Consider the following 26,684-nt stretch of genomic DNA (forward strand, 5'->3'; position numbering starts at 1 on the left):
TCCTCCTGTTCGGTCGGACCTGGTAACCCTCTTGGAGGTTCCACTGTGGAAAATTCTTTTGCTCAAATCGCATGTGACCTTAGAGGGAAAGGACAGACTAACAGGAATCAGGGTAGGTAGAATGATGCTGGTGGTGATTTGGAGAACTGAGGAGGAGGCGTGGCAGTGGAGAGGTGACTTCCTGCTGTGTGCTAGAGGCCGGCTTGGTGTCATAATAGTTTTTTTGAAAAACCAAGAGAAGTAGGTGTGCTTGGGCAAGAATACCTTAGTCCTGAGCAATTTCAGGGAGGTGGTCATAACTGGAGAGCCACTGAGTCACGGCTTGTTTAGGCAGCTGGAAAAATTAGGGCTTTCTTGAAATCCTGAGCCCATACAGAATGGAACTTATTTCCTTAGTATCCTTGAATCGAATGGGACGCTAGGGTGGAGAACTGAAAATGGCTCTCAAAGTCTTAACTCAGTGCCGAGATCAACCAATGAGGATCTACAGAGTGCCTGCTACGGCTTTTCTAATTTTTTTTTTTTAATGTTCCTGAAGAGTTCTTTGCTCTACAAGAAAACGATCGACACACTGGAAATGGGCGGTTGACTTCTAGGTACCGCGTTCTCTGGTGACCACCAACAGGCCAGGGCTCGGAAGGAGTGGGTGTCTCAAAAGAGAAGTTCAAGGCAAAACCCATGATCCCAGGGCCCAGGCTTCAAAAGGAAACTCTCCAAAAATGTGCCCAAGGAGAAAAGGAACGGCAAGCCCGGAACATGCCTCTGTAACCATGAGCTTGATTCTAGGCTACTAACTCTGCACCTTCAACTCTCTTCAACTTTTTCCTCTGCACGCTCATATCTAATCAGTTCCAGGTCTGAAGAAATTTATTCCGTGATTCCTAATGCTTCTTCATCCCTGCTTTTCTTTCGTGACTCTGCGAATATCCCTGTGCGATCCTGCAAGGCCCCAACAGCTGGGTCCCCTGGGACGCCTGGGAGCAGATTTCCATGCAAATAGATGCCTTACCTGTGCAGTTCCCCCCGCTTCTGTCCAGTTCGTAGCCGATCTCACACTCACAGCGGAAGAGGCCAGGGAGGTTGTGGCAGGTTCCAAAAACACAAATGTTTGGAAGAGAGCACTCGTCAATATCTTGGGAAAGGAGGAAAGGGGGGAGAAATTAAATTATTTTTTTGCTAAAGAAACTGCCTGATGTAATTAGGCAAATGATGTTACTATTAAGAAAATGAAGACTATGTGACATCGACCTAGGTCCTTCTCCTGTAGACTTTCAGATATCTGTCATCTGTAAGGAAGTCTCCTAGGTGAGAACTTCCCTTTTCTCAGCCCCTATTACATGCCAAGCAGTGGGCTAAGCATTTTATATATATGCATCTCATTATGGTGTTTTATGTAGCTCCACATCGATAAGAGCCAACAAGCCAACTTAGACTAAACTCTTTGGTTGTTCTTATCTATACGTTCACTGTTTTTGTTGTGAGTTAAAATTTTAAGAACCACAAAGGCTTTGTGGTAACTTTTATCGTCAGTTTTTGTAGCCCTCTGTGTTCCTAGTACCGTGGTGTGTGTTTGCAGTTGTTGACGGAGATCTAAAAACTGCGGAGGCTTTTTCCAGGCCTCTGTCCCTGCCTCACATTAACATGCTGCTTGTGTAATTGGCAGGCAGGCACATCTGCAGCCTTGAGACTGGCTTTTAATAGCCATGAACACTCTGCCAGCGATGATTTATATTAAGAACAAACAAACAAACAAAACATTCCCTTATAGCATTAAGGGAAGCAAAACGTTCACTGTGCCTATTTCTGCTCCCAGAGGTGGCACAGTACCTGTTTTCCTTGGATGTTCACAGGAACAGAAGTAAACAAGGCATTAGGCACATGATCAAGAGCACAATTAGTTTCTTGCCTCGGAGGAATTTTATATCAAACTCTGCCTATTTCATATAAACTGTATAAAGAACATCCAATGGTTCCATAACAAAGAAAAGTATTTACATAGAACTATATGAGGGAATTAGTATACATGTCACAGCTAACGACTGACTTTGAGTTAATGTCCTAGTAACAAGCAACGACGATTAGTTAAGACATTAATCAGGGTCTTGTTGAAACCTCTACTGTCAATCGTTACCGTGTGTTTATTTCTACTGAAATTTTTTCAGTTCACTGTGGTCACTAATTCTTCTCAATGAGGGATAATGTGCTTCAATTTGACAAGTGTGGGTAAAGAGAAGAATCCTGTGTTTCTTAGTGGGATCCATCCTCAGCCAACAGGCTCTCAGGACTCTTCCTGTCTGACCAACACTTCTCAGGAAGATGGAGCCTTACGCTGAGAGACATCTTGACGTATGGTATCATCCCTAGGGGTCCCTTACTAAGTGGATTTGCAAAAGACTGTTGCACGTTCATACGTATTAGATATTTGGAGACCATGTGAGACATAGCCAGGACATTGTTCTACCTACAGACAAGACTATCCACTCTGCTGTTATTTTAAAGCCTTTATTTCTAGAAACAAAACCACAGCAGAGAGTAAAAACTGTGTTTCCATATTTGAAAAGAATCCTTCACTATCAGGGCACCAGCACTTTGAGCTCTTTCCGCCAGCAATGGGGATGAATATGTTGCATTGACTTGGTTATCCCCATTCTCCTATGACTGACGGGTGTACTCTTGCAGATCATCTGGCCAAGGCTGGATGTGCAGCTTACGGCCAAAGAGCTGAGATTTTCTCTACACAAAGAGCAATGGTCCAGCTGGAGACCCAATCCCTCCACAAACTGAACTGACCAGGTTAGATGGGAAGCCAAAACACAACTCGGTGTAAAAAACAAACAAATGAAAGGCATCAGGAATGTTTAAATAAGCTGATCTCATCAGGCCCCGCAAGGCCCCCGGCCGCTTGCCCATCACTTACCTTCACAGGCTTTCCCGTCAGCACTGGGCACAAAGCCCATGTCACATTCGCAGCGATATCCTCCCGGGGCGTTGAGGCACTGGCCGTTGCCACACAGATTCAGATTCTCAGAGCACTCATCAAGATCTACAGCCAGAAAGAAACACAAGTTACTCTTCCTTAGTTAGTTTTCTGATTCCTCAGGTCCAACAACTTTTATAATTGTCAGCTTCCTGAGGGTAGCGGTATTTCATCATCATTTCTACTGGACACATTAAACTCAATTTTCTCTTTTGAATACTAATATTGACTATATAGTCAACATGGGGTTCAGATACAGAATCCTGAATGCTCAATTATCGCTAATGGGTAGTAAGTCAAACACATCATTCACACTAAGACTTTTGCAAGCAGGGTCATCAACGTGAGGACACATCCATGACAGGAAATAACACGTCATGGTTGGGCCTGATTCTCAAGCTTAAGGCTCTGCTCAGATGGGCAGCAAAAGCCCTAGAATAGCAACTATAGAGGAGACCAAAACTTCCTGCTTAATCTCTTCTGAGTTTTGCTACTAAGCGCAGGTGTTAACTATCAAACACATGAACCATACATGCCTGGTACATGAAACTTGGAATATTTTCTAAAAAGCAATGGGAAGTTTATGATGACAGAACTTCACTGGGTTAAGCAAACACAATTGCAAGTATGATAAAACTTTTAGTGAGCTAAAACAAAATCCAGATAAATCACTTACTGGCCCTCAGCCCCTTTTACGTTTAAATGGCTTCTTGTGAGCAGAGTACTCGGGATAAACTGATGCTTCAGGTCCTATGAGCTTCTATGCTACCTAACGGCCAATGAAAAATGTACCTCAATATCTTATTTAATACCAATGCCCTGACTTAAAAAGGGCTGTCTGTATATACATGGTCATGATAAGTGTATATATCATTTCTTTATAATCATACATATTTAAATGTATGTAATAGTTCACATTAATTCTATGACTATTCATTAGCACTGAGAAGAAAATGTCATTAACATATTGTAAAACTGGAAGTGAATGAATTCCTTTCAAAGCAGTTATGGAATTCTCACTTATACTAATGTGGAATGATAACAACGATGGCAAGTGGACGAAAAATATATGCTGTTGATCTGATCCAGAATGTCTAATTTCTTTTCTTCACGTAGGTTCCTCCAGCAAGTTCACACTTGGTTTTAATATGGAAAACAAGTCAGCAGTGAGAAACAGGCACAAAAATATAAAGGCTAAGGGTTATGAAAGGAAGTGTGATTTATTTTAAACTCATGACATCATTACATACAGTGACACAAATATCAACTATATAACTATATATACACCTATGTAAATATATATTTAGTTTCTGAGGTCTCCCTAATTGCGTCGGCGACAAATTTCCATTCCACAGGAATGTCGCTTCAAATAACCAATATTTTCTGTTCCAGGTTGTCTATAACTGACCCAGCCTTCAGAAAAGAATTGATGGTTTGAAAGACGTCGAGCACCTTGCTTTTCTGACTGCCGTTTACACAGCTGTTTCCAACACGAGCCTACCTGTACAAGTGAAGCCATCGCCTGTGTATCCTTCCTTGCAGAGGCAGCGGTAAGAGCCCATGGTATTCTTGCAGTCTGCGTGTTGGCTGCACATGTGGGTCCCATTGGAGCATTCGTCCAGATCTTAAGGAAAGAGGCCACACATCATTATGAACAGAAAATGTGACATTTAAAATCAGTAAAACACAAATTAAATTTTTCTTTACAGAGCTGATATTTTCGTATTTATAATCCATGCAGTTCGTGAGAAGCAGTTTGTTATTTTCCAACCCACCAGTGCACTTAATGCCATCTCCAATCCACCCGGGGCTGCAGCTACATTTGAAGCTTCCTGCCGTGTTGGTACATACAGCATGTCTGTCGCAGTTGTGTGCTCCAATTTCACATTCATTGATGTCTGGAAAAATAACCAGTGGTTTAAACAAAGTTTAGCAAAGATGCCTTTTGGCTCTTTTAAATAACTTAGCAATATTCAAAAGTTGACTTGCTTTCACATTTCTCACAGTATAACATAGATTGGTTTAGCATCCACATGTATAAGCTACATAAATTGAACAGATTTAAATTTCAATTTATAAAGAACAACATACTGCTACTTGTTGTTGTGAACTCTAATTATTTTCCATTATTTTAATGTAAGTGTCCAGCCACTGCAAAACAAAATGAAGCTCCTTCCAGTTGAAGATCTTAAAAAGTGAGTTGCCTAACATTCTATCCTATTAATGCTCGTGGTCATTTGTTTCTATTCCCAATATTTTTATTAAATCAACTATAGAGAAATGATGCACATTGCTTTCATATCTCATATAAAGGAATACAATGTTGTTGGCATGTTAGAAAACTTTTTCAATCACATTCTATACACTAAATATATTTTATTCTTAAATGTAAAACACCGTATTATTTAATCACGCTTCATTTCTATAAAAGTTTTACTTTAGGTATTGCTAATTCAAGCATTTGCAGAGAATATTCCTTAAGGCAGTGTGTGAACTATCTTTTCTCTAGCCAGCGCTTTGGGACCCAAGCCTTCTTGCATATTTCCTGTAAAACTCAAGTCAATTCAAGAGAGATTTTTCAGTAAAGGGAGAACCAGATTAGGGCCACATTGCTAAAAGACTTCAAATTCTCAAAAATTCTCCTCCATTCTTCAAAATTCCATTTCCAAATTTAGCCAAGATAGATTCTATAATATAAAAGCATTATAGAAGAGAATGTATGTAGAGAACAAATGTATGGATACCAAGGGGGAAAGGGGCAGGGTTGGAGGAAATTGGGAGATTGGGATTGACACATATACACTACTGATACTATGTATAAAATAGGTACCTGAGGGGAACATACTGTATAGCACAGGGAACTCTACTTAATGCACTGTGGTGTCCTAAATGGGAGGGAAGTCCAAAAGGGAGGGGATATATGTATATGTATGGCTGATTCATTTTGCTGTGCAGTAGAAGCTAACACAACGCTGTGAAGCAACTATACTCCAATAAAATTTAATTAAAAAAAAAAGAGACTATAAATTATAAAGTAAAATATGTTTTGTTTCCTGTGATATTGTGATTTATAACAAGAAGTGTATATTTGGTCTTTGTCCTGTTTCTGGCACAGAACTCCTAAAACCCTTGGGATTTCCTAAGTGCTAAGAGCGGAAAAGGTGTCTTTTGTTATGTTAATGAGGTGACGTTTGGAAAGCACTTTAAGGATGGGGGCTGGTTGCCAAGAGAACCAAAGGCCTGATTAGAGAGGTGGAATTTTCAGTCCCACCCCCTACCTCTAGGGAGAGCAGAGGGGCTATAGGTTGAATCAGTCACCAAAGGTCAATGATTTAATCAATCGTGCCTCTGTCATAAAGCCTCTAGAAAAAACCCCAAAGATAGGGTTTGGACAGCTTCCAGGTTGGTGAACAGTGAGGATCTGGGGAGAATGGCTTGCTCAGAGGTGGCATGGAAGCTCTGTGCCATCTCCCCATACCTTGCCCTATGCATCTCTTCCATCTGGCTGTTCTGAGTTATACTCTTTTATAGTAAACTGATACATCTAACGAGTAAACTGGTTTCTTGAGTTCTGTGAGCCAATCTAGCAAATTAATCAAATTCAAGGAGGTGGTGGGAACCTTTGGTTTAAAGCCAACTGGTCAGAAGCACTCATAACAGACAACCTAGACTTGCGACTGGCATCTGAAGTGTGGACAATTTTATGGGACTGAGTCCTTAACCTGTGGAATCTGACACTATCTTCAGGTAGGTGGTTGTCAGAATTGAGTTGAACTGTAAGACAGGGAGTTGGTGATCATTATTGGAATTGGTACCAGAATCTTATTTCCCAAAATTGATCTATTTCATAATGAAAGACAGGCACTTAACCTCATAACCAACTTTTTCATTAACTAAGAACAAGAACTCCCAAGTATGGATACGATGATTCTGTATGGAAACCAATGTCTAACATAAAACTTAGGTTAAGAAGGTAAATCTTGGCATATGAAATGTTGCAAGAATTTTCAGTGATCGCTTGAATAGTGACATGAAAACTAAACTGGGCAAGCAACTTATGTTTACCCTTTTGTTTACTTAAGAAGCCCAATTAACTGATTTGAAAGTGTTTGGAAACATGGTGTTGGCCAAATGTTCCATCTGAAGTTCTGAAATGGTCCTGAGATCTCTGGCTTTGTTATAACTTCTAGAGCAAACACAAAATAAAATGATGTTATTTTTCCTGCAAGAATATTTTGCAATATCACTAATAAGTATAAAATGAAAACACGCCTAGAAGAATGTTCTTACAGTTACAACGTATTGTGTAGGTGAATTTTAATGTAACCTTGGCAGCCACATGAACCTACTGAGTTATTAAGGCAGGTCAAGGGAAGCACATACCGGGCAGCTTTAAACTTGTGACTGGGAGCTTTAATCAACGGACTAATTGAGCACGGCACATTCCAAGGAAATGAGGAGGAAGGCCAGCCCAGGGATAATAGTGGTAAATAGGCAGGGAATTCAAGAAAGGAAGCCTGACCTAAGGGCTCCCAGGCAGGGCCACAGACACTTCTTTCTTCCTCAGATAATCGCTCCCCTCGGAGTTAATGATGCAAAGCGCCGCTCTTGCAGTGTGCTGCCGTAACGTCCCTCCTTTATTTGTCCTGATCTCTGAGTTAGGTAGAAACAATGACTTTCGATCGCCTAAGTGATGAAACCTCTAGATGTTCAAGAATCAAGGAATTTTCTAAGTGCAGAGACCTTAGAATTTGACTTTCCTAACCTTCGGTTTCTCAGAGAAGGAAACAGAGGTCCCCAAAGGCATGGGAACTTGTCAGGGCCCCCAGGTCAGTGAGGGGAAGAGCCAGAAGCACCTGGAACCCAGTTTCACATCCCGTTTGGGGCTCTCTGTCTTGAGCCACAGCTGCCTAATCAAACTGATTTCTTTAGTCACATCAGGACTTTATTCTAAGTCCTGATTAAAGGTCTGCTTTCAAAATCTTGGCGGTATTAACAGACTTATAGAAATATTCACTAATCTTTTCTACTAAGTACAGTTTTCAGAGGTGATCGTAGCCTGTCAATCTAGTGATCCTGTCATCTTTTTCTTTTCAATTTTCTAATGTCCAAAGATGCTCTTATTTTCATGTGGGTTTTTTACCTTCCATATTTAATCTCGCAATTAAGAAAATAACTATTGTTTTTTAAAAGGAGAGTCTCCCTCCTTTTTGTCATCATGAATAATATATGAACATAAATTTCTAATTCAAGAAAATATTTGCCGTTTTACCACAATGTTTTCAGGGTGAAAATAAATTATATTTGCAAGAGGCCGTGTATCGTGGGCTTTGGAATAGGAGGGAAGAGTAACTCAGGTGCCCATATTCAATTTTCCATTTTGTGAATCTTTGTATAAGTCATTATCTCAATGGCTTACACTACCGGTATGTCACAAGTGAATTAGAAAGACTTGGTCATAATGTCTAAAGGCATCTCTGAATAAAAGGTTTCTTCACGTGTGTGTGTGCGTGTACACACCATTATTCATTAATTGTTTCCACGGCAGACTTGGGCCTAAGACTGTACTTCGTTATAAAAGCAAACAGAAGGGGAAACTGAGCCATAAGGGAAACAACCAAACAAAAACACCATATTCAAACACTCCACTCTTCAATAATGTGAGGGAAACATAGCGCACGCTTGCCAAGAACATCTCTTTCTGTACAAATGTTCTCTTTCCCCCACAAGTTTGCTCCAGACAGAAAATTCCTTTTTAAGATTAAGCACACGCCAAGAAAAGCAAAGAAATTCAAATTTAGGGCTGACACTGCAACCTCCTTCACCCCACCAAAGCTCCCTCACAGAGACTCAAAGGTCCTACTTGCATGGCTCTCGTGAAGGGCAAGGGTGTGGTCTGAGCAGACCCCACGCACAGGTTCTGGGTGTGTTCCACTTGAATCTGACATTCGAGAAAGAGATTGTGCTCTGAGCTGCTCTGGCTTCCTCTGACAGTCATGGCGGGAGAGGCTGTGTCACCCACACAAACGCCTGCCTTCCTGCCATCTGGGCACCAGTCACGAGAACCCTAGTCCAGCAGGGCTGGCACACTGTGGCATCTCCTTGGTGAGGCGTTGGGGAAGAGGGCGTTAGGGTGAATGGAGAGGCCAAACGTGAAGGCTACTTGGATTTTTCAGTTTGGACCCAAATTTGAGCCACGACTATTTAACTGAACACCCACAGAGTTTTCACAGGCTGACAGCCAGTGGAGAACAATTAGCAATGATAAGGGGCTGGAAGGAAATGAGGGCAACTTGTCACTGAGTGCTGGTGGTTTTGAAGTACGTGATTCTCTCGCATGGACTATACCCACAGCAACATGTCTTGTATGAAAAGCTGAACGATTGAGAAATAGAGTTGCCCAGCAATCCTGCTGTTTTAAATGAAAACAATCCTGATTTTCATCGTATGCCTTACTCACTGACTGAGCAAGCGAGCATGTGATGGTAGGTGCATTCTTACAGATCAGCATGAGAAAGCCAGGACGCACCAAGGATGGCACCTAGCGGCAACCTAGTTTTTCTTCTTTCAATTTGTTGTCTGATTACAATTATGTAGAATGGGCATCAGAAGCCTTGTATGTGTGGGCCACAGAAAAACTGTAATCCAGCCCCCTTAAGCCAGGGATAGAAGAGATGTGTTCTAGGTTACAGGAAAATGTCCATTCTCCCTTCATTCAATTGAACGTTCCCCTCAGCCATGTCCACGATTTGAACAAAGCTTAAGGAGAAAAAAGAAACACTTAACATCTGTGTGGGCTGGGAATGTAAGTCAGTGGGTGGATTCTGAACACTGCTAAAGTGATTGGGGGGAAAAAAAACATGTTTATTTGTTAAAATGGAAACAATCAGTAATGACAAGGGAGCTGAAATATTTAGACAAAGCTGTAATGGAACCCAGAGGACATTTTTTAAGTTCTTGTGAAACAAAGTTCCTCCCTATGAAATAGCATACATATTTTTATAATTCCTTTACAAGGTACTCATTAAAATATATGTGTACATATGATATGTATGTATACATATTATATATGTACGGAAATAGAAGTAGATCTATTTCTCTTGTCTGTCATTAAAACATATTTCCAGGTCTGTTCTTCACTGTTATTTGTTGTAAGGCTTGCTTATCCCATTAAGCAAGATACATATCTCTATTTACATTAGTTGCCTGGGACATTATAAACACTTGTCTTTAACATACTATCACCAAGGTAACCTGATGGCATTCTAAGTTGTGAGTGACACAAATTTTAAACGAAAAGCAGGCTAAAAGAGCCCTAGTTACATGGGATTCAAAAAACATTTTGGCTCAGATTTTTTAAAACTTGTTTTTGAGTATACCAAACTTGCTGCCAATTCCTGTTTGTGTAAGTCATTTCCAATCAAATGTGATACCCTTGGTTGTTAATAGCAGGATTTACAGAGAACCTCTTTTTCTTCCTGCCCTAATACACCCTCGCCTTCCATACTTCACTGCAGGGCTGCTTACCCAAGGGGAACACTTGCATAACTATGGAGCACCCTGGTGATTTCTTCAAGCTCATGAACCAGTAAAAGAACTAGGAATAAAATCCAGTGGTCTACTCCTTTACATCAGAATATCACATACCATGCTACCATGATAATAAAAGGACCATGAAATTCAATTCTTCTTCCTACAGTACTAGCTGAATTTTATGCAATTGAAAAATCATTTTAGGCTATAATTTAGAAGTGGGAAGGGGGATGTCGGCCTTTGGGGAAAGCTACAGAATATTTCTTGGACTTCAAATCCATGTTTCTGTTCATGTAATTTACTAAAAGACTGCTGTTCTTAATGTAAAACTGGTGTCATCTCATCTAATGTGGAGTACACAGCTCTCGTCACTATAGTCTTAGTGTCTGTGCAAACTCAATTATGAAAAACAAGCCTTTTCATATACAGAGTAAGATTTTCCTTCTCTAAACTGATTTCAAGCATATCAATAAATAGAAGTACAGAATTTTGCTAGACTAGAAGTTATGGTTTTAATTAAAATGGTTTCTAGACACTGTGTCTATGTGTCTCATTTTATAAGGACAACAATAGCTACTATTTACTGACCAGCTACTGTAGGCCAAGCACTGTGCCAAGGGCATTACATGCATTATTCCTCATGTACCTAAAATGATATTAATGTTGCATGAAAATTTAAGCTTTCTTCATGATAAGAGGCCTAAAACAGTCAGCCTCTGCACATGCCTCTGTTAGCGGGAATCTGGAGCATGAAATTCTAGAGATCTTTTTCTTATAGGGAATGAAGACTGTCCCATTAGATTAACTTCTCCCTTCATAAGAATCACGGTTCTCTGGGTTGACTTGCAGTGAGTTCAACCTTGCCAAACAACGGTATTAGCCTCTATTAGGTAAAATGCAATATAGAACTGTCCTACTTCCCCCTGCATTACTACCAGACCAACACCCCTTATACCCTAAGTCCTATATTTTTAATGAAAGCTAAAAATAAATCTTGAACCACAGATATGCTGATATAAGCATCATTTGTACCCCAGAGACCACATGAGGACTAGAGATTTTAAACTCTGTGCCATTTATCAGAATGGACCCCTAGACATGCTTCATATGAAGACTAATATAGTGAGCATGAAAGCATTCTAGCTACATGCTTTTTATAATTTGGCTAGAATCTGTCATTTTTGAACTAATAGTAATTTATTGGTGATGTCTATATCTGTATTTGAAACTTTGCATAACTGAACAGTTTAAAATGATAATGCATATATTGGGAACTTTCTTGAAAAACGCTGATATAATTAAGAACAGGATCTGTACCTGTACCACACTGCCTATCTTCAAATATTTTAACGTTTGTTTTAAGTCACAATGGCTTGCCAAACTGGCTTTTGAAATTAAAGTCTATTATTTGTAAAGAAATGATGCAGTTACCTAATTCAAGCCCACCATGGTCTCCATTATGTTTTAAATTATGTTATAGGCCATAATCTGTTTTATTACTATAGGTAACTACAGTAAAACTTTATTGTTCCATGTACTAAGCATCACTGCCTCAAGTATGAAAACATCAATTAAACACTTAGAAAGAACAACATTCACTCAGAGTGACTGCTTCCATTTGATGTTTAACAGAATAATCTCCTACAAATATTGTGAAAAGACCTTCTTATGTGCTATTGGTATTAAACAAGCAAAATTAATGGTTTAATTCTCACTTCATGAGATTTGCTAAGTGCCACAAATAAAGACTAATTAGGGCTAAAGCAACTTAATTGAACAAAAGCACATTAATTTAAGAAACTAGAAGACTGATGAGACTTGATGAAATACATGAATTGTAGGATGTGTTGGGTTTGTTTTTCCACATCTTTATTGGAGTATAATTGCTTTACAATAGGATGTGTTTCTTTAAAAAGTAATTTCACTTATAAAACCTTAAATGAAAGGGGTGGCAGTGGAGGCTATTGGGAAAGGTCTGCTTTAATAAAGGGATATGTTTGGTAGTTAGCACGTTAACTACTTTGATATAAAAATGTTACTTTAACCTCATAAAATGTTGATATTTATAGTGTTATTTATGGTGGTAATTTATCTCATATGCCTTTTTTTTCACAGGTAAAGGGAAAAAAACCTCACCTTAGATCCAATCTAAAGTATGACAAATTTCAGAGAAGTGCAGGCTAAGTTAATGAAAAAATACTATACAAAATGCTTTATAATGCAATTAAAATATTAATAGTTTTCAAACTTATGTTAATCTATAATTATGGTAGCAATCTCTTAGCCACTTATGGTTTTATTGTTCAATTTGAAAAAACATACCTGTACAGCCAGTTTTTCCTTTCTTGCCTGAATATCCCATATCACAGTGGCAGATAAATGAGCCTTTAGTGTTTTCACAGGTTCCACTTAGGCAGATATTTGGATTCAGATCACATTCATTGACATCTGTAAAATACAGATATTATTAATACATATAACCATTTGTTTGATATCACTGAAACTTCTCCCCTGAGATAAAGCAACTATTACAAACAAATAGAAAAGATGAAATGTTTTCACTCAAAAAAAAAAAGTATATTTACATAGCCCAATTCACATTTGCGTCCTACATTGAAGGCTAACCCTGCAGACCTGCTTTTTATCTGGGCCACAAGCAGGAGGTCAAGTAATCAAATAAACTGACTGACTCGAGGTTGGGGATAGAGCCTGTTTATGTGACAGTCTAGAAAACTTTTTCAAACAGCATATTCTGTTGCAAGATGAAAATTTTAATTCAGACTGCATGATGCCAACATTTTAGTTCCATATCTTAAAAGAAAAGATAGATAAACTAGTAGTCTTAGTGCAGAGAGTTACAAACTTCACTTCTTTCCCAAATTAAAAATTATCTTTTTTTATGACATTCACTTTAATTTCTAGGACTTCACAAATATTCGGTAAGCGTTTTTGAAAGACACAAATGGGATGTGATTTTAAAATTTCAATTCTAGACTCTTGCTTCTGGCCAAGATGGAGTAATAGGAACCAAATTTACCTTCTCACCTAAAATACCAACAACAAGAAAGGACGATATAGGCAACAAAAAACAATGATCCCTGAGAGAAAAAACAAACTAGATGGGTTCTACAAATGCCCCAGATTACTGTGTAGGGAGAGTTTTAAGGCAATGGCATAGGGAGGGGGATGACAGATGGAACCAGGAAATGTCCATGAGTCGAAGAGGTGAGGGGGAAGGCCAAGGTAGCTAGAGTTCATAGGGCTGAGTAAAGGACAGAAAAGAGATGTACAGAGAGAGAGAAGGAGAGACAACTCCAGAGATCTGCAGAGGGTCCCAGTCAAGCACCCAGATGAGTAGTGATCAGTATATTCATGTAAGGAAACTCTCGATTCTGGAGTAAGCACCATCCAAAAGAATTAGAGGGAACAATCATCAGAGTTCCCAGAAGGCGTAGAATTGTGCCTTCTCCTACCAGCCAGACTGGAAAACCTTGTAATTCACAGGGAAGTGAGTAGAGTGTCCAGAAGGATCCTGCCTCAGCAACAGAGAAAATTAGCCCTACCCTGACTGCTGCTTAAAAGCTTCAAAGCAAGACTTTGAAAGAACCGATCTGTTTCCAAATAACTATGTTCCAAAATAAAGCTTCGGAATAGAAAAATATTCAGAACCTAGTAAGGCAAAATTTATAATGTCTGGCATCCAAGCAAAAATTACCAGGCATTCAATGATGGAGGAAAATATAGCCCATAATGAAGAGGAAAGTCAATTTATTGAAATGATCCAGAATTGACACAGGTGATAGAATTAGTAGACAAGGACATTAAAACAGTTATTATAACTGTATTCCCGTATTTAAAAAGCTAGAGAAATTATTGGATATATTAAGTAGAGACACAGAAGATATCAAAAAAAAGACCCAAATCAAACTTTTAGAGGTGAAAACTGCAATGTCTGAGATTAAAAATACACTAAATGGGATTAAAGGCAGATTAGATATTACATTAAAAAGTCTGATAGATTTGAAGACAGCAATAGAAACTCTCCAAAACAATCCATTCTAGGATTTATTGCATTCTTGTCAGAAAAAAGTTTTGCTTGCCTTAAGCAAACTAAACTCTAGTCACAGCAAAAGGAGGGTTAAGTGGACAGAAGTAATGCATAGACATAAAAGAAATGTCTTTTGGTCACTGGAGTTGACCAGTGGTTAGCTCAGTCCATACAACATATCTGACAAGAGCATCATATCACAGTCACAAGAGAGTTGCTTTTTGGAGTGCTAGCTTTGGATTATTATTAGTATTATGCTCCTAAATATTCTTACTTTTCCCTTAGGATCTATTCACTACCCAAACAAATCTTTATGTAATTTAACAGTGCTTGTGAATAACTAGCAAATTGGAAAATTCTGTCTTTTTTGCTTACCTACACAAGTCTTCATGTCTTCAGATGCCATGAATCCATCATAACACAAGCACCTGTACTCTCCAGGTATGTTTGTACACTGACCACCATCACAGATATTGGGGTTATCTTCACACTCATCAATGTCTGCAGAGAATAAAACCAACAATGGCATGTTGTTGATAGGGTTCCATTAATCATTGATGAAAAAGTTAAGTGACCCAAGTCAAGTAACTTCAGCCTGCTCGCATAAGACTGTTAGCTCTGAAATCCAAATGACACTTTACATAAACTACCCCATCAGGTTATCTTGGGTAAACAAGGGGAGAACCATTTTCAAGATTTATAACATACAGTTCAGGATGGAGGCCCACATGCACTTAAAAGACCATCATTAAAAAAAAAAAAAAAATGCATATCAGTACTTGTGAACACAAGTACTTGAACACATACTAAGTGTTCAATAAATTAGCTACTACTAGTACTACATATGTAATAAAATTTTAATAAAATGTAATAAACATTTAGGTAAAGTCCAAACTCAAGAAAAAAAAAAAGACCACCATTTAATTGACACTTTTATCTCTGATACAAATTTATCATTCAAAAATGATTATGAATCTTATTTTTCTAATTGTCAAATTTAAATGCCTAATGTCCATCATTTGCTGTTTTACAGATATTTTAAGATAAAAAATGCTTGAAATAAGCATATCTGCTTAGATTTTCAAAATTTAATTTTTATAGCTGAATTCATATCTAGGGCTTTTAACGTAGATTTTACTAGGTCCAATAAAATAACTTTGGTTCCTAAACCTAAGTTTTCTTCTTAACCTGAGCCAAAATTAAAATCCACATTACCCACTTCATTTCCCATCTCCGGCTGACTACATGGCTCTTCTAGCCCATGTGGTACAACAGGCAGTGTAAATGAGACCAGCAGTTCTCAAATTTTAGCACAAATCCAAAATCACTTGGAAGGCCTGTGCAAACAGACTACTGAGATGCCCCCGTAGGAGTTTCTGATTCAGCAGGTCTGGGGTGGGGCCTGAGATGTTGCCTTTCTAACACTTTCTCAGGTGGTACTGAGGCTGCCCGTCCAAGGAACACACCCTGAGTAGCACTGAAACAGGCCATGAGATCAGATTCTTCAAAACTCTGATCAATCAAGACAATGTATTTTATATTCCACTTATTGAGCATGCGCCAGGTCCTGTGCTGAGTGCTGGACATACTCTTCCACACGGGCAGTCTGAGCCCCCTTTTATAGATGAGGGATCAGGTGCCAAAGATCTTCATCGAGGACGCACAGCCGAAAAAGTGACAAAACAAAGCTTTGAATTCAGGACTGTCTGACTCCAAAGCCTGAACCACTCCACAGAGGGACCTGTTAGTGAGAGAGTTCCCAGGAAGCTAAAACTGACTTACCAGTGCAGGACCTCTGGTCAGGCATTAGTGCGAATCCTGGCTGACAGCTGCATTCATAGCTACCTTCAGAGTTTGTGCAGAAGGTCTCACAGCCACCGTTCATTATGCTGCATTCATCGATGTCTAAGAAAAAGGAAAATAATATCACCTTCCTCTGTGTTTGTGATGATGGCACATGTCTGAAGTTTCCAGGTACGTGTGGGTCAAATAAACAAAACAAAATACAAAATTATACAAGCATCCCAGGGCAACTGCAAGTCACTGCATTGTTTGGTTCCTTCCACAAATATTAACTACACCTACTATGTGCTACAGATGAGAATCTAACAGGGAATGAGATGGACACTCTCCCTGCCTTCATAATATTTATACTGCAGTTGGGGAGTCAGATGAACACAACGTATGGTGTGCCACACACAATGCAGGAGAAGTGCTGGGCGCTAGAACGTATCTTAGTGACAACAGTGGGCATGTGGGTGAAATTCTCTGGGTCACAGATTCCGTTACAAACTTGACATTCAGTTTGGCTGAGGTTCCAGTCCTTTTCAAGGACCTGAGCTGGAGTTCTGAGTTGTCCTGAGCCATGCTTCGGAAGAATTTGGGCTGATTTATGATTCTGGGTAGAAACCATGTGAGACTTGGCAGTTCCACATGGGGTATACCTCAAACCAGGCAAAAACTGGCTGTTTCTACAAAGTTTCACTTTGACTCTAAAGCCATGGGACTTTCTGTGCCGCTCTTCCCAGCACAACTAAACCTCCTAAGGGCCAGCCACAAAGCAAAACGCTTGTCCCACAAAACCTCATTTTTAAGGACTGCCAGACTTGGCCTCTAGTGCATTGTAAGCTATAAACATGCTATGGTCTTCTTCCCAGTAATTATTCTTTGGAATCTCTGAGCTGCTCCAAACCACCTAAGGGTGGAGATCACACCCTAAGCTTTCTGTCTTCCTCCCGGCACTCAACCAGGCTGCGTTTATTTCAGGCGGTACTTAGTAATCACTGGCTGATGTGCCTGGGTGTGCATAGGCAGAAACAAAGCGTGTGCTACCGTTCACTAGTCAAAGCAGCATGGGTCAAATTATACTTGCTAGAGCTAAAACACTGTACCGCCTTCACTGAATTGGTTCTTTAAACAGATGGGGGAGGTGAGATCTAAAGATCGTGAGCCACCACGAGAAGACCTTTCCCTCCAGAGAAACAGGAAAGATTAAGTAAAAGTAACTAGCGATGGAAACAGAACTCGAAAGACACTAAAGAAAATAAATAACATACCATACAGAACTTACCGACACAAAACAGCCTGTCGGGGGTGGAGTGGTAGCCGGGGTTGCAGGCACACTGGTACTTCCCTATGAGGTTCACGCAGCGGCCGTGGGGGCAGAGGTGCGCGCTCAGTTCACACTCGTTGATGTCTGTATGGAAGATGAGAATACCAAGCACCCCGCCGTAAGCCTCGGACTCTGGCAGGGGTGTGGGCCGAACGACTGCCGGCAGGTAAGTGGTCTTCCTCCTTACCTATACATGCTGAGATGTTGGGGGACAGCTGATGGCCAGGAGGGCATTCACAGCGGTAACTTCCCTCGGTGTTCAGGCACACGCCTCCTCGGCACAGCAGAGGATCTCTCTGACACTCGTCAATATCTGCAAAGTGGAAATGACCCCTGTTGAAGCTGTGGGTGGTCGTCCTGCCAGGGCCCCACGACCAGGCCAGTGCACTCATTGCCCAGTTGCTGGGAGTTCTGGCTGCTAATGGCTCACAGGTGTCCTTGTTGGAGAACCGCTATCCACCTCACTCAGAAATGCCCGGGAGGTGAGAAATTACACCCCGCTCCCACGCTGGGGGCTGCCCATGGCCAATAACTGCTTGAACTGACGTGGGAGTATAAACTCTCAGCCTCCTGGTGTCGAGGTGGGACAGCCCTCGGGTACTATTCACACTCCAAGGCCCCTGTGGGATCAGGTTAAAGCTAAAATCCAGTCGAACAACTTGCTTCTCTTCTTTCCCTGCCCTAAGCTGCTTCCCTCCCTTCCTTACAGGTTCCTCCTAAGAGCACCCCCTCAAAAAATACCCCCATCTCAGTCCTGTTGCTAGGGAACCTGATCTAATGAAACTATCTTAATCAATCTCCTTTGCTAAAAATGATGAACAGAAACCCTAGAACGTGACCCCTAATATAGCTTATGTTTGAATGGTTCTCTCTTCCCTGGGGTGTCTATTCCAGGTGTTAAACTCACTTCTCAGGGACCCATACCTGGTGTCCGAGGCCACCCGCTGCCCCAGAGCATGAATTCCCTCATTCCTTCCACATGTCAGTCTCCCTCTGCCACAGTCCAATGCGTGACTCACTGGTCAGGAGACCAGCGCACTGGGGGAGCAGGAAGAACCGACATAGGCGATGAGTCACCAAAGCTTCTTGGAATGTTTCTTCCCTGGGCTGATCAAATGGTCACGCACTCACCCATGCAGTTCTTCATCATCATGAATCCACTTTCGTAGCCTTCATCGCACTTGCACTCAAAGTCCCCGGGGGTGTTCACGCACTGGCCTCGGCCACAGAGGTCGGGAGAGATGCGGCATTCATCGATGTCTGCACAAAAGCAGCAAGTGGCAGCAGATGAGCCTCAGGATAGCTTGACTTCTTGTGGCAACATGGTTAAGACCAAGAGTTCCAGAGGGTATCCCTCCAGGGTGAGCCCCTTCACTGACCTGTGCAGTTCCTTTCTTCAGAATCCAGAGCAAAGCCACTGTCACACCTGCACTTGAAGCTGCCGATGGTGTTTCTGCACTTGCCATGGGTGCAGAGGGTGGGAATCATCTTGCACTCATTGATGTCTTCAAGGAAAATTAAATGTGGGAAAGGTCCATAAGTGACCAATTAGGAGATCTCAACACCCCATTTTAAACCCAGGAAGTTAGAGGGTCTTGGTCATACTCATTTTAAAAAATGTGTGATGATCCATGAGAAATAGGACTTTGTAAGCAGATCTAGACTTTTAAACTTCTACATTTTAGAAAGTATTATTGAAGAAGTAAAGAGTGGGTTTATTTGGACTTCTAAAAGCCCAGCACACACCAAACGCTGAACTATTTTCCGAATGAAAGAATAAGAAATTCTAAACCACTAGTGTCTATATGTAAGGCAGGTGGAAGATTTTCAAATATATTGTCCTACAGCAAAGCAATTGAGTATGTAGTGGAATGAGATATTCACTTAGCTTTCTGATGCTTTTTTTTAATACCTAAAAATAAGAATTTCAAAGGAGATGCCATTTTAACTCCTTACAAATGACGTATACCATTTAAAACATGTTCTCAAATAATGTGTACTAATTTAAAATATTTTCTCAATTAATATGAAGTTTGCGTTAATATAATTAATATGTACAAGAGTTTCTTGAAGACTGCATATGTAACATGTAATTTGAGTAATCTGAGTTTCCCCTTTTAGGGGCCTTTCTAAAGCAAGACCTAGAGCTCAAGAAATGCAAGTTCATTTCTACCTAATGTCATGAGATACAGAACTGGCAGATTAAATCTCAAGAACGTCTAGTCCTTCTGCGGTAATGGATTGCCACAGCTTTTGTAAGCAAATCATCCAAGTTCCTTTGAATTTACTTGAGAGACATTTTAGAGGGCCGTCTAGAAACTGTCTCTCTAGACAGTACAATTTTAACCCCAGGACTTCTTGAACCAAATGCTCAGTAGAAAAAAAGTCTACACTTTTTAATATAAGGATAATTAAGTGATATTTATATACTCATTTCCCATTTTTAGAAATTCATTTAGTTATGAACTATAATAAGTAGGTCCAGACACAATGGGCAACCGACACAAAACTCTATACTGAGAACATAAGCTGGGCCTCCCTGAATAATCGGAATTCTGAGAAACCAATTATGATTTTTCCATATGCTGAAGTAAACAAGGTCTGTATCATTGTGCATAAGAAGTTAACTCAATTTTGGAATTAGATTAAATCTGTAACTTCCTTTTTTTTTTAACATGGGTTTTATATTATAGCATAAGAAAATAAAATTTGAAATATAAGTCACTGGAGTGTTTGGCATAGGAATGAATTTTGCTGTATTTGGACAAAGAGGACCTGTCACCGGGTCTCTCACACCATTATCTATAGTCAGGTGGACCACAGTGACTTGGATGCTTCAAACCAGCAGATAAAGGTTACCTCTAGGGCTTTAGTAGATGGCATAAACATCTCCCAAGAAGATTTTTCTTTCGTTTATGCTTAGCTTTAGGATAGTATTAAAATCTATTTAATGCTTAACAGTGACTACACGGGAGAGGCAAGGGACTCAGGAAGTCCTGAGATGTAGAAAAAGAAAATCCGTGACAGAGTGAACATTTTGCCGTATACAATTCAGAAATCAAAGAAGGCACGCTGAAATGATCCAGGGATGACCGCATTGATGACATTCATTGTAATTCTGTCAGTGGAACTCTGTGCTCCTGAAAATGCATCCTTTTGACCTAACAGAAGAGTAATCAAGCACTGAAACCACTGTACCTTTGAAGAAAGGCTTTCCATTTGTAATTTCTTTTGTGGCGAATCCGGGTCCTCTGGGACAGAGTTCCTCGTACTCAGGTGTGTTCCTCAGGGGACACTCCTCGCACTCCTCGGTCCCCCAGGCTGCCCCGACGGAGCAGCAGCAGGCGTCCATGCGGTGGCGGCCAACCACGGGCAAGGTGCACTCCTCATCCTCGTACCCCAGGAAGCAGGTTTCCAGGCGGATATCTGCCAGAGGGAACGAACGGAGGGAAGCTGAGGAGAGCTGCTCTGTTCTCACTGCCGCAAACTGCCAACGTTGTGTTAGGCAAAGCACAGGACACATAACGATTTACTACAAACTTACTGACTGAAATTAATTTTTTTCCCTCCAAGGAACCTAGGCTTGGTGGTGGGTTTTCCTTCTTTTTTTTTTTTTTTACGGTACGCGGGCCTCTCTCTGTTGTGGCCTCTCCCGTTGCGGAGCACAGGCTCTGGACGCGCAGGCTCAGCGGCCATGGTTCACGGGCCCAGCCGCTCCGCGGCACGTGGGATCTTCCCGGACCGGGGCACGAACCCGCGTCCCCTGCATCGGCAGGTGGACTCTCAACCACTGCGCCACCAGGGAAGCCCGGTTTTCCTTCTTAATAAAGACTCTTAGCTGGCAGCTCTTACTTATGGGCACCTCTTCTTGTGGCAAGTATCCTTTGAACTCTAGTTATTTTCTGATAATTCTACATAAGGAGCAGTATTCAAAGAAATCCTGCAATGCTCTTTTGGGAGATGTTTTCTCCCTGTACCTATTTTCTGCCTATGCCTATTACCAGTGCATGCACTTCATGATGTCTTGACGTCTCTCTAGCTGAAAGCCTACTGCAGTCTTTATTGTTGGAGAACATCTCAGCTAGCACCAGCACCTTTTTCTCAGAGCCACTTCATTTTTGGAGAGGTGGAATAGTAAACTCTGAAATGAGGACTGCCCTACTTGTGATTAAAGAGGAAAAAACAGCAAAGAAAAGCCATCCACTCCTCTTCTCAAGTATTTCTTTCACCTCAACATGTGCTTTTGTGCACATTCTTCTGGATACTTGTGGGAGTGTGAGCTTCCTTTAATGTTAGAAGGCTACTGAAGCCTTCTGAGCAACTTCACATCTGGGTTGCCTCTATTAATTAAGATGGTTAATTTCGAAATGAATCCTAAACTAAACACTGGAGCATGTTTCAACTGAAGAACCTGGAAAAGCGTTCTCATTACATGCTGATACCTCCTAAACAAAGAAGCTGAGACTCAGAATAGGATTAACTGACATCCATAGTTATGAAAAGACTCTAGCCTCTGAATTCCAGCTTTTCTATTCTGTATTGCTTACATTATAAACCATAAAGTTTTATATTTAAAGGCTGATTAATCCTAATTCATAAAGGATGCAAATCCCTTAACTGCATGCCACTCTTTCAACCACCTACAGTGGTCCTTCACTAAAGATGCTCTTCAGAGTGGTTTCAGATATACAACATAGCTGAGCATCACTTCCAGAGTCACGGACTCTGAAACCGGTGATCCAAAGGACATATTCCTGGCAGTCAGAAGCCATAGTAGTAACACCCGAATAAGCCTAAGACCCCGCAAGCATGACTGTGGGATCTCAAATCTGCTGCCACTGTGAGTCCACAGGGCGGCTTTCTAAGAATTCAGGGTTTGGTGTCAAGTCTCTTCCACATCATTGTCACTTGGGTTCTAGCAGTCGTCATGGAGAATCTCATCATGGCTGATACTGACAACAGCTTTCGTTCCCTCAGGTTCACTCCTCAGGCTGTTACACTCTTCACTCCTGATACCCACAAGAGTTTCCTGCAAAGACCTGTCCTTCTGGCTTACAGCAGCCCTGCCTAGCAGGCTAAGGCTACAGTTTCCAATTAAGCAAAAGTGTTCTACTTACCAGTCACCTAGAATTCTCTGTCCATGGCCCGTGGAGGGCAGATTTAAGAGCTCTATTGTTATCCATCACAGTTATTGTTCTAAAGAACTAAAGTTCCTCTTCACTGACATGTTCTCTACTCTTTTTATAAAGAATTAATAAAGAGCTGAGTCAGGAAGGCTATTTGCCAAGGAAACCACAATGCATCCTAATAGAAATGCTGAATTTGGGATGTGTGTGTGTCTGTACTTAGAACCAAATATTCAGCTCTATCTTGTTAACTGAGTTTTTAACAATCATTAAGAAATATTCATTAGAAAAATAATGAACAGTATTTACCTAGGCAAATCCTCCCTGTGGCATCCAAAGTCATCCCACTGGGACACTGACACTTAAATGATCCCTTAGAGTTAACACATAAGCCATTTTTGCATACTCCTGGGAACACTTCACATTCATCTATATCTATGAAGGAAAAAAAAGCATGAAGTTAATATATCTGTATAACATCATTCTACTTCATTCCATTCATGGAGTCATATTATTACCACAACTTGAAAATATCATTTTAAACCTGATAAGTTTACAAAACTAGTTTGCCTCCAAATAATTCATGTAGAATTTCTGGGATGTTTGAAAAGCAACCAGACTGAACCCACCTATTACCAAAGATATAACAGTTTCTCCATCAGTCTCAGGGAGTAATTTTTGAGTTGTAAAGACACGGAGCTGGTGGGAGTTCTTGGGGACAGGTCTGGGTACTATAGACATCTCAGGTAAGGCTCCCAGGGGCCGTACAATTAGCTTTATGAGACCAGAGGGCTGCAAGTGAGTAGAGAAGCCTGGTCTTCCAAACTAGCAAAGAAGAAGTAGCTTGAAGATGAGCATAGAAAACAAATCCATCATCGAGGAATATGTGGGGCCAGTCAAGAGTCTCCTTTGAGAAGTGCTGAGACATCCCAAGAAAGTGTGTATCTAGTTCTAACTCAGCAATGGTCTCAGGCTGTTCTGTCAAAGCCTTGGTGGTCCCAGCTTGAGTGGTGGAAGATGCTCATGTTTGTTCATTCATCATTCATTGCATCTGTCTCAAATGTACTAGTCCTTCCCAGTCTGCTTAATGGAGAGCATTATGTTCTCTGCACATTTTTGGGGGAAAAATATTCACCATCAAGTTAACCCAAAGAAAGGCACTTACTTGCCAATGCCAAAAAAGGGGAGCGTTAGTCAAGAAACTCACACACACTGTGTCTCTATTTAGAAGAAATAACTTTGCAAGCCAGGGATGTTGAAAAAGATATTCTAAATCTTTCCTCATAAGAGAAATAAATTGGGAGGGGGAAATTTACCTTCTTTGGATTGTTTTGTTTTGTTCTGACCACTTGTGTACCAAAATGTGCTGCTGAGGTCAGATAACTTATTAACAGTGGGTCTGGACCAGAGACAGGCCAAAGGATTCAGTCATCATTTGGAAAGCAAGACCTTGGGTGGGGGATGTAGTGTTCCTCTTTATTTTAACTGAGAAAAAAAGTTCATTTCATTCCACATATGGGACTAATTGCTGTTTTAAAATTTTTTCAGCTGCTGTGTCATGTCAGGTTGTGTTAGTCACCCTGACCTATGTCTATCTGGGACTCCATGAGAAAAAAATCACAGGAAACTGGAGAGAATCCATGTAGACTTTCAAAAACGAGGCAATAGAGTATGTCCTTCTCATCATCTGTGACCATGAAACAAACAAACAACAACAACAACAACAACGAAAAACCAGGACAAACCAAGAAAACTGCAAATTTTATAGCCTCATCAAAAACTTCCTTTTCTGTCTTCCTCATAGGCAGCACTTTGAAATTGTAGTCACTCAAAACTATGGTCAACCTAAAGCATTTTCAGCCACCCTGCCCTTTGGCCACAGTGATCTGACGCTGGCAATAGCATATATGCTTGTGAAATTCACGTCTGTTATGTTCGGCAGTTCTCATTATTTTTTTTCCCCTGCTACACATTTCTCACTGGGAAGTTATATGACAGCTTTATCCAGTCCAAGTTAACACAAGCATTCTTCATGCACACAGAAATTTATGATTTATAAATAATCATAAATACCTTCACACTGTGTTCCTTTAATTCTTGAATAGCCTTTACCACATATGGGATCTGTACCAAAAAACAAACAAAAAGCAAAAAAACAAATTTGAGATAATATCCAGACTTTGTATGACACGGTATAAGAAACACGAAAGAGGACCTTTAACACGAAATCGATTTTATTGCTATGAATAAGTCTGAGACGACAAAGTGTCTCTGAGATTGCATAGGTGAAGGAGAAGAATGAAATGTCTCCTTGAATAAAGCTCAATTCATCTGAGATATCCTAAAAGACCCAAAGGTACCCTAAAGATCAAACTCAGGTGATGACTAAGAAGGAAATTGACTCGATTTCTCTCTTGCTATTAGCCCTAAAATATGAATCACACTATAGGATTACTGTAACATCGATGTGGAAAACAAAGTCTAGAACTGGAAGATCTCATGCCCTGCAGCATTCCCACTATATAAATGCACACATCTATATATCTAAACATTGAATCAGCAAGGCTCTCAAACCTCAGCTTTGCAACAACTCTAGTTTAGTGATGAACAGTGGTGCATTTACATCAATCATGTTGCGGGGAAGAAAATCTGAGCCTGTAAAAAGTTCAGGACCCCTAATCATGAGGTTCCTGAGAGAGCCAATAGGAACTGCTGATCTAGGAAAGCAACTCCAGATAAGTACATTACAGTGTGGTGACAGAAAACAATAAATTAACCAAATCACATAAAATTATTGTCCTTGACACTTCTCTTAGTTTCCTATTCAGCCACATGTTTCATTGAGGTCATCAGAATGAAATCTTCTAAAATTCTCGTGTGAACCTAAATGAACAAAGTTCTCGGCTTCCCCTTTCCGAGCAAAGTGCCCAGTGGGCACAGGAGCCGCAGCACCTGCTTCTCTTACCAACTTGGCATGGGGTGCACGGACTCCCCCAGGCAGCACCAAGGGACGAACAACACTGGGACTTTAACGTGGCTCCATTGATGTTGATCTCACATCGCCCATCAATGACAGTCTGCCAACAAGTGCCCTTGATAGTTTCTGCAGGGGCAAAGGGGTGATGATATTTAATAGACCATAGAATCTATATCAAAAATTCAAACATGTACATTGGAATTACAGCAAGAATAGCATCATGAAACAAGGAATAATGATCGTTTAAAGCTTTGTTCTTCCATACTGAAACCCTTTTGCAATAAAAGCAGACATTAAATACAGCAGCACTGATAAACATAGGAAAATCATTCTCAGAAAGACAAATACCTATGCAGATGGTTTTTGTTGGATCCAAAGTACTTTCGGAAGAACATTCGCAAATAAAAGAGCCTGGGCTGTTCTTGCAGACTCCATTAATGCAAGGACTTGATTCACATTCATCGATGTCTGAAACAAAAACAGGTCTACATTACTGCTAAAAACTAGTCTTGGGCACAAATGAATATTTAAACTTTGGTCTCATTTGCTACCACATATCCTTCATTAGATAGTAAAGCTGACCTAGATAGATTTTTTTTTCTAGGCCAGATGGAATGCCAAAAATAATAACCGAGCACATCTCTACGTTCAGCACATGGCTGAATCTTTTTATTCAGAAAACCTGGAGCAAATGTAAGTGTGATTTCTGAATTACTAACTCAAATAGCACATATCTAATATTTTCTTCATCTATTAAATGATGGCAAATAAAATGCCAGTTGTAGGCAAATACAAAGTGAATACTTTTAAATGGCATTTGAATGCAAAATAAATGGCAAATAAAATACCAGTTGCAGGTAAGTACCATCAGCAGCTTACAAAGTGCATAGGAGTGTCATTTAGGATCACAG

General features: G+C 40.4%; 1 protein-coding gene across 2 annotated transcripts in view; it reads right to left on the bottom strand.

Annotated features, from left to right (window-relative positions):
- The window catches only part of FBN1 (fibrillin 1), a 253,699-nt gene that overhangs the window by 70,555 nt on the left and 156,460 nt on the right, over positions 1-26,684 (bottom strand). For both annotated transcript variants that reach the window (XM_079907012.1, XM_079907011.1), the window contains 16 exons: positions 26,122-26,241; positions 25,762-25,899; positions 24,870-24,920; positions 23,106-23,231; positions 20,869-21,096; positions 19,050-19,175; positions 18,802-18,930; positions 17,858-17,983; positions 17,629-17,754; positions 16,341-16,463; positions 14,934-15,059; positions 12,833-12,958; positions 4,753-4,875; positions 4,479-4,601; positions 2,918-3,043; positions 1,010-1,132 (listed from right to left, as the gene is read on the bottom strand). In XM_079907012.1, coding sequence (XP_079763138.1) covers positions 1,010-1,132; positions 2,918-3,043; positions 4,479-4,601; positions 4,753-4,875; positions 12,833-12,958; positions 14,934-15,059; positions 16,341-16,463; positions 17,629-17,754; positions 17,858-17,983; positions 18,802-18,930; positions 19,050-19,175; positions 20,869-21,096; positions 23,106-23,231; positions 24,870-24,920; positions 25,762-25,899; positions 26,122-26,241 — 2,040 coding nt within the window. The remainder of the gene's footprint in view (positions 1-1,009; positions 1,133-2,917; positions 3,044-4,478; positions 4,602-4,752; positions 4,876-12,832; positions 12,959-14,933; positions 15,060-16,340; positions 16,464-17,628; positions 17,755-17,857; positions 17,984-18,801; positions 18,931-19,049; positions 19,176-20,868; positions 21,097-23,105; positions 23,232-24,869; positions 24,921-25,761; positions 25,900-26,121; positions 26,242-26,684) is intronic.

This window comes from Stenella coeruleoalba (assembly GCF_951394435.1).
Source record: "Stenella coeruleoalba genome assembly, chromosome: 2".
Classification (NCBI taxonomy): domain Eukaryota; kingdom Metazoa; phylum Chordata; class Mammalia; order Artiodactyla; family Delphinidae; genus Stenella; species Stenella coeruleoalba.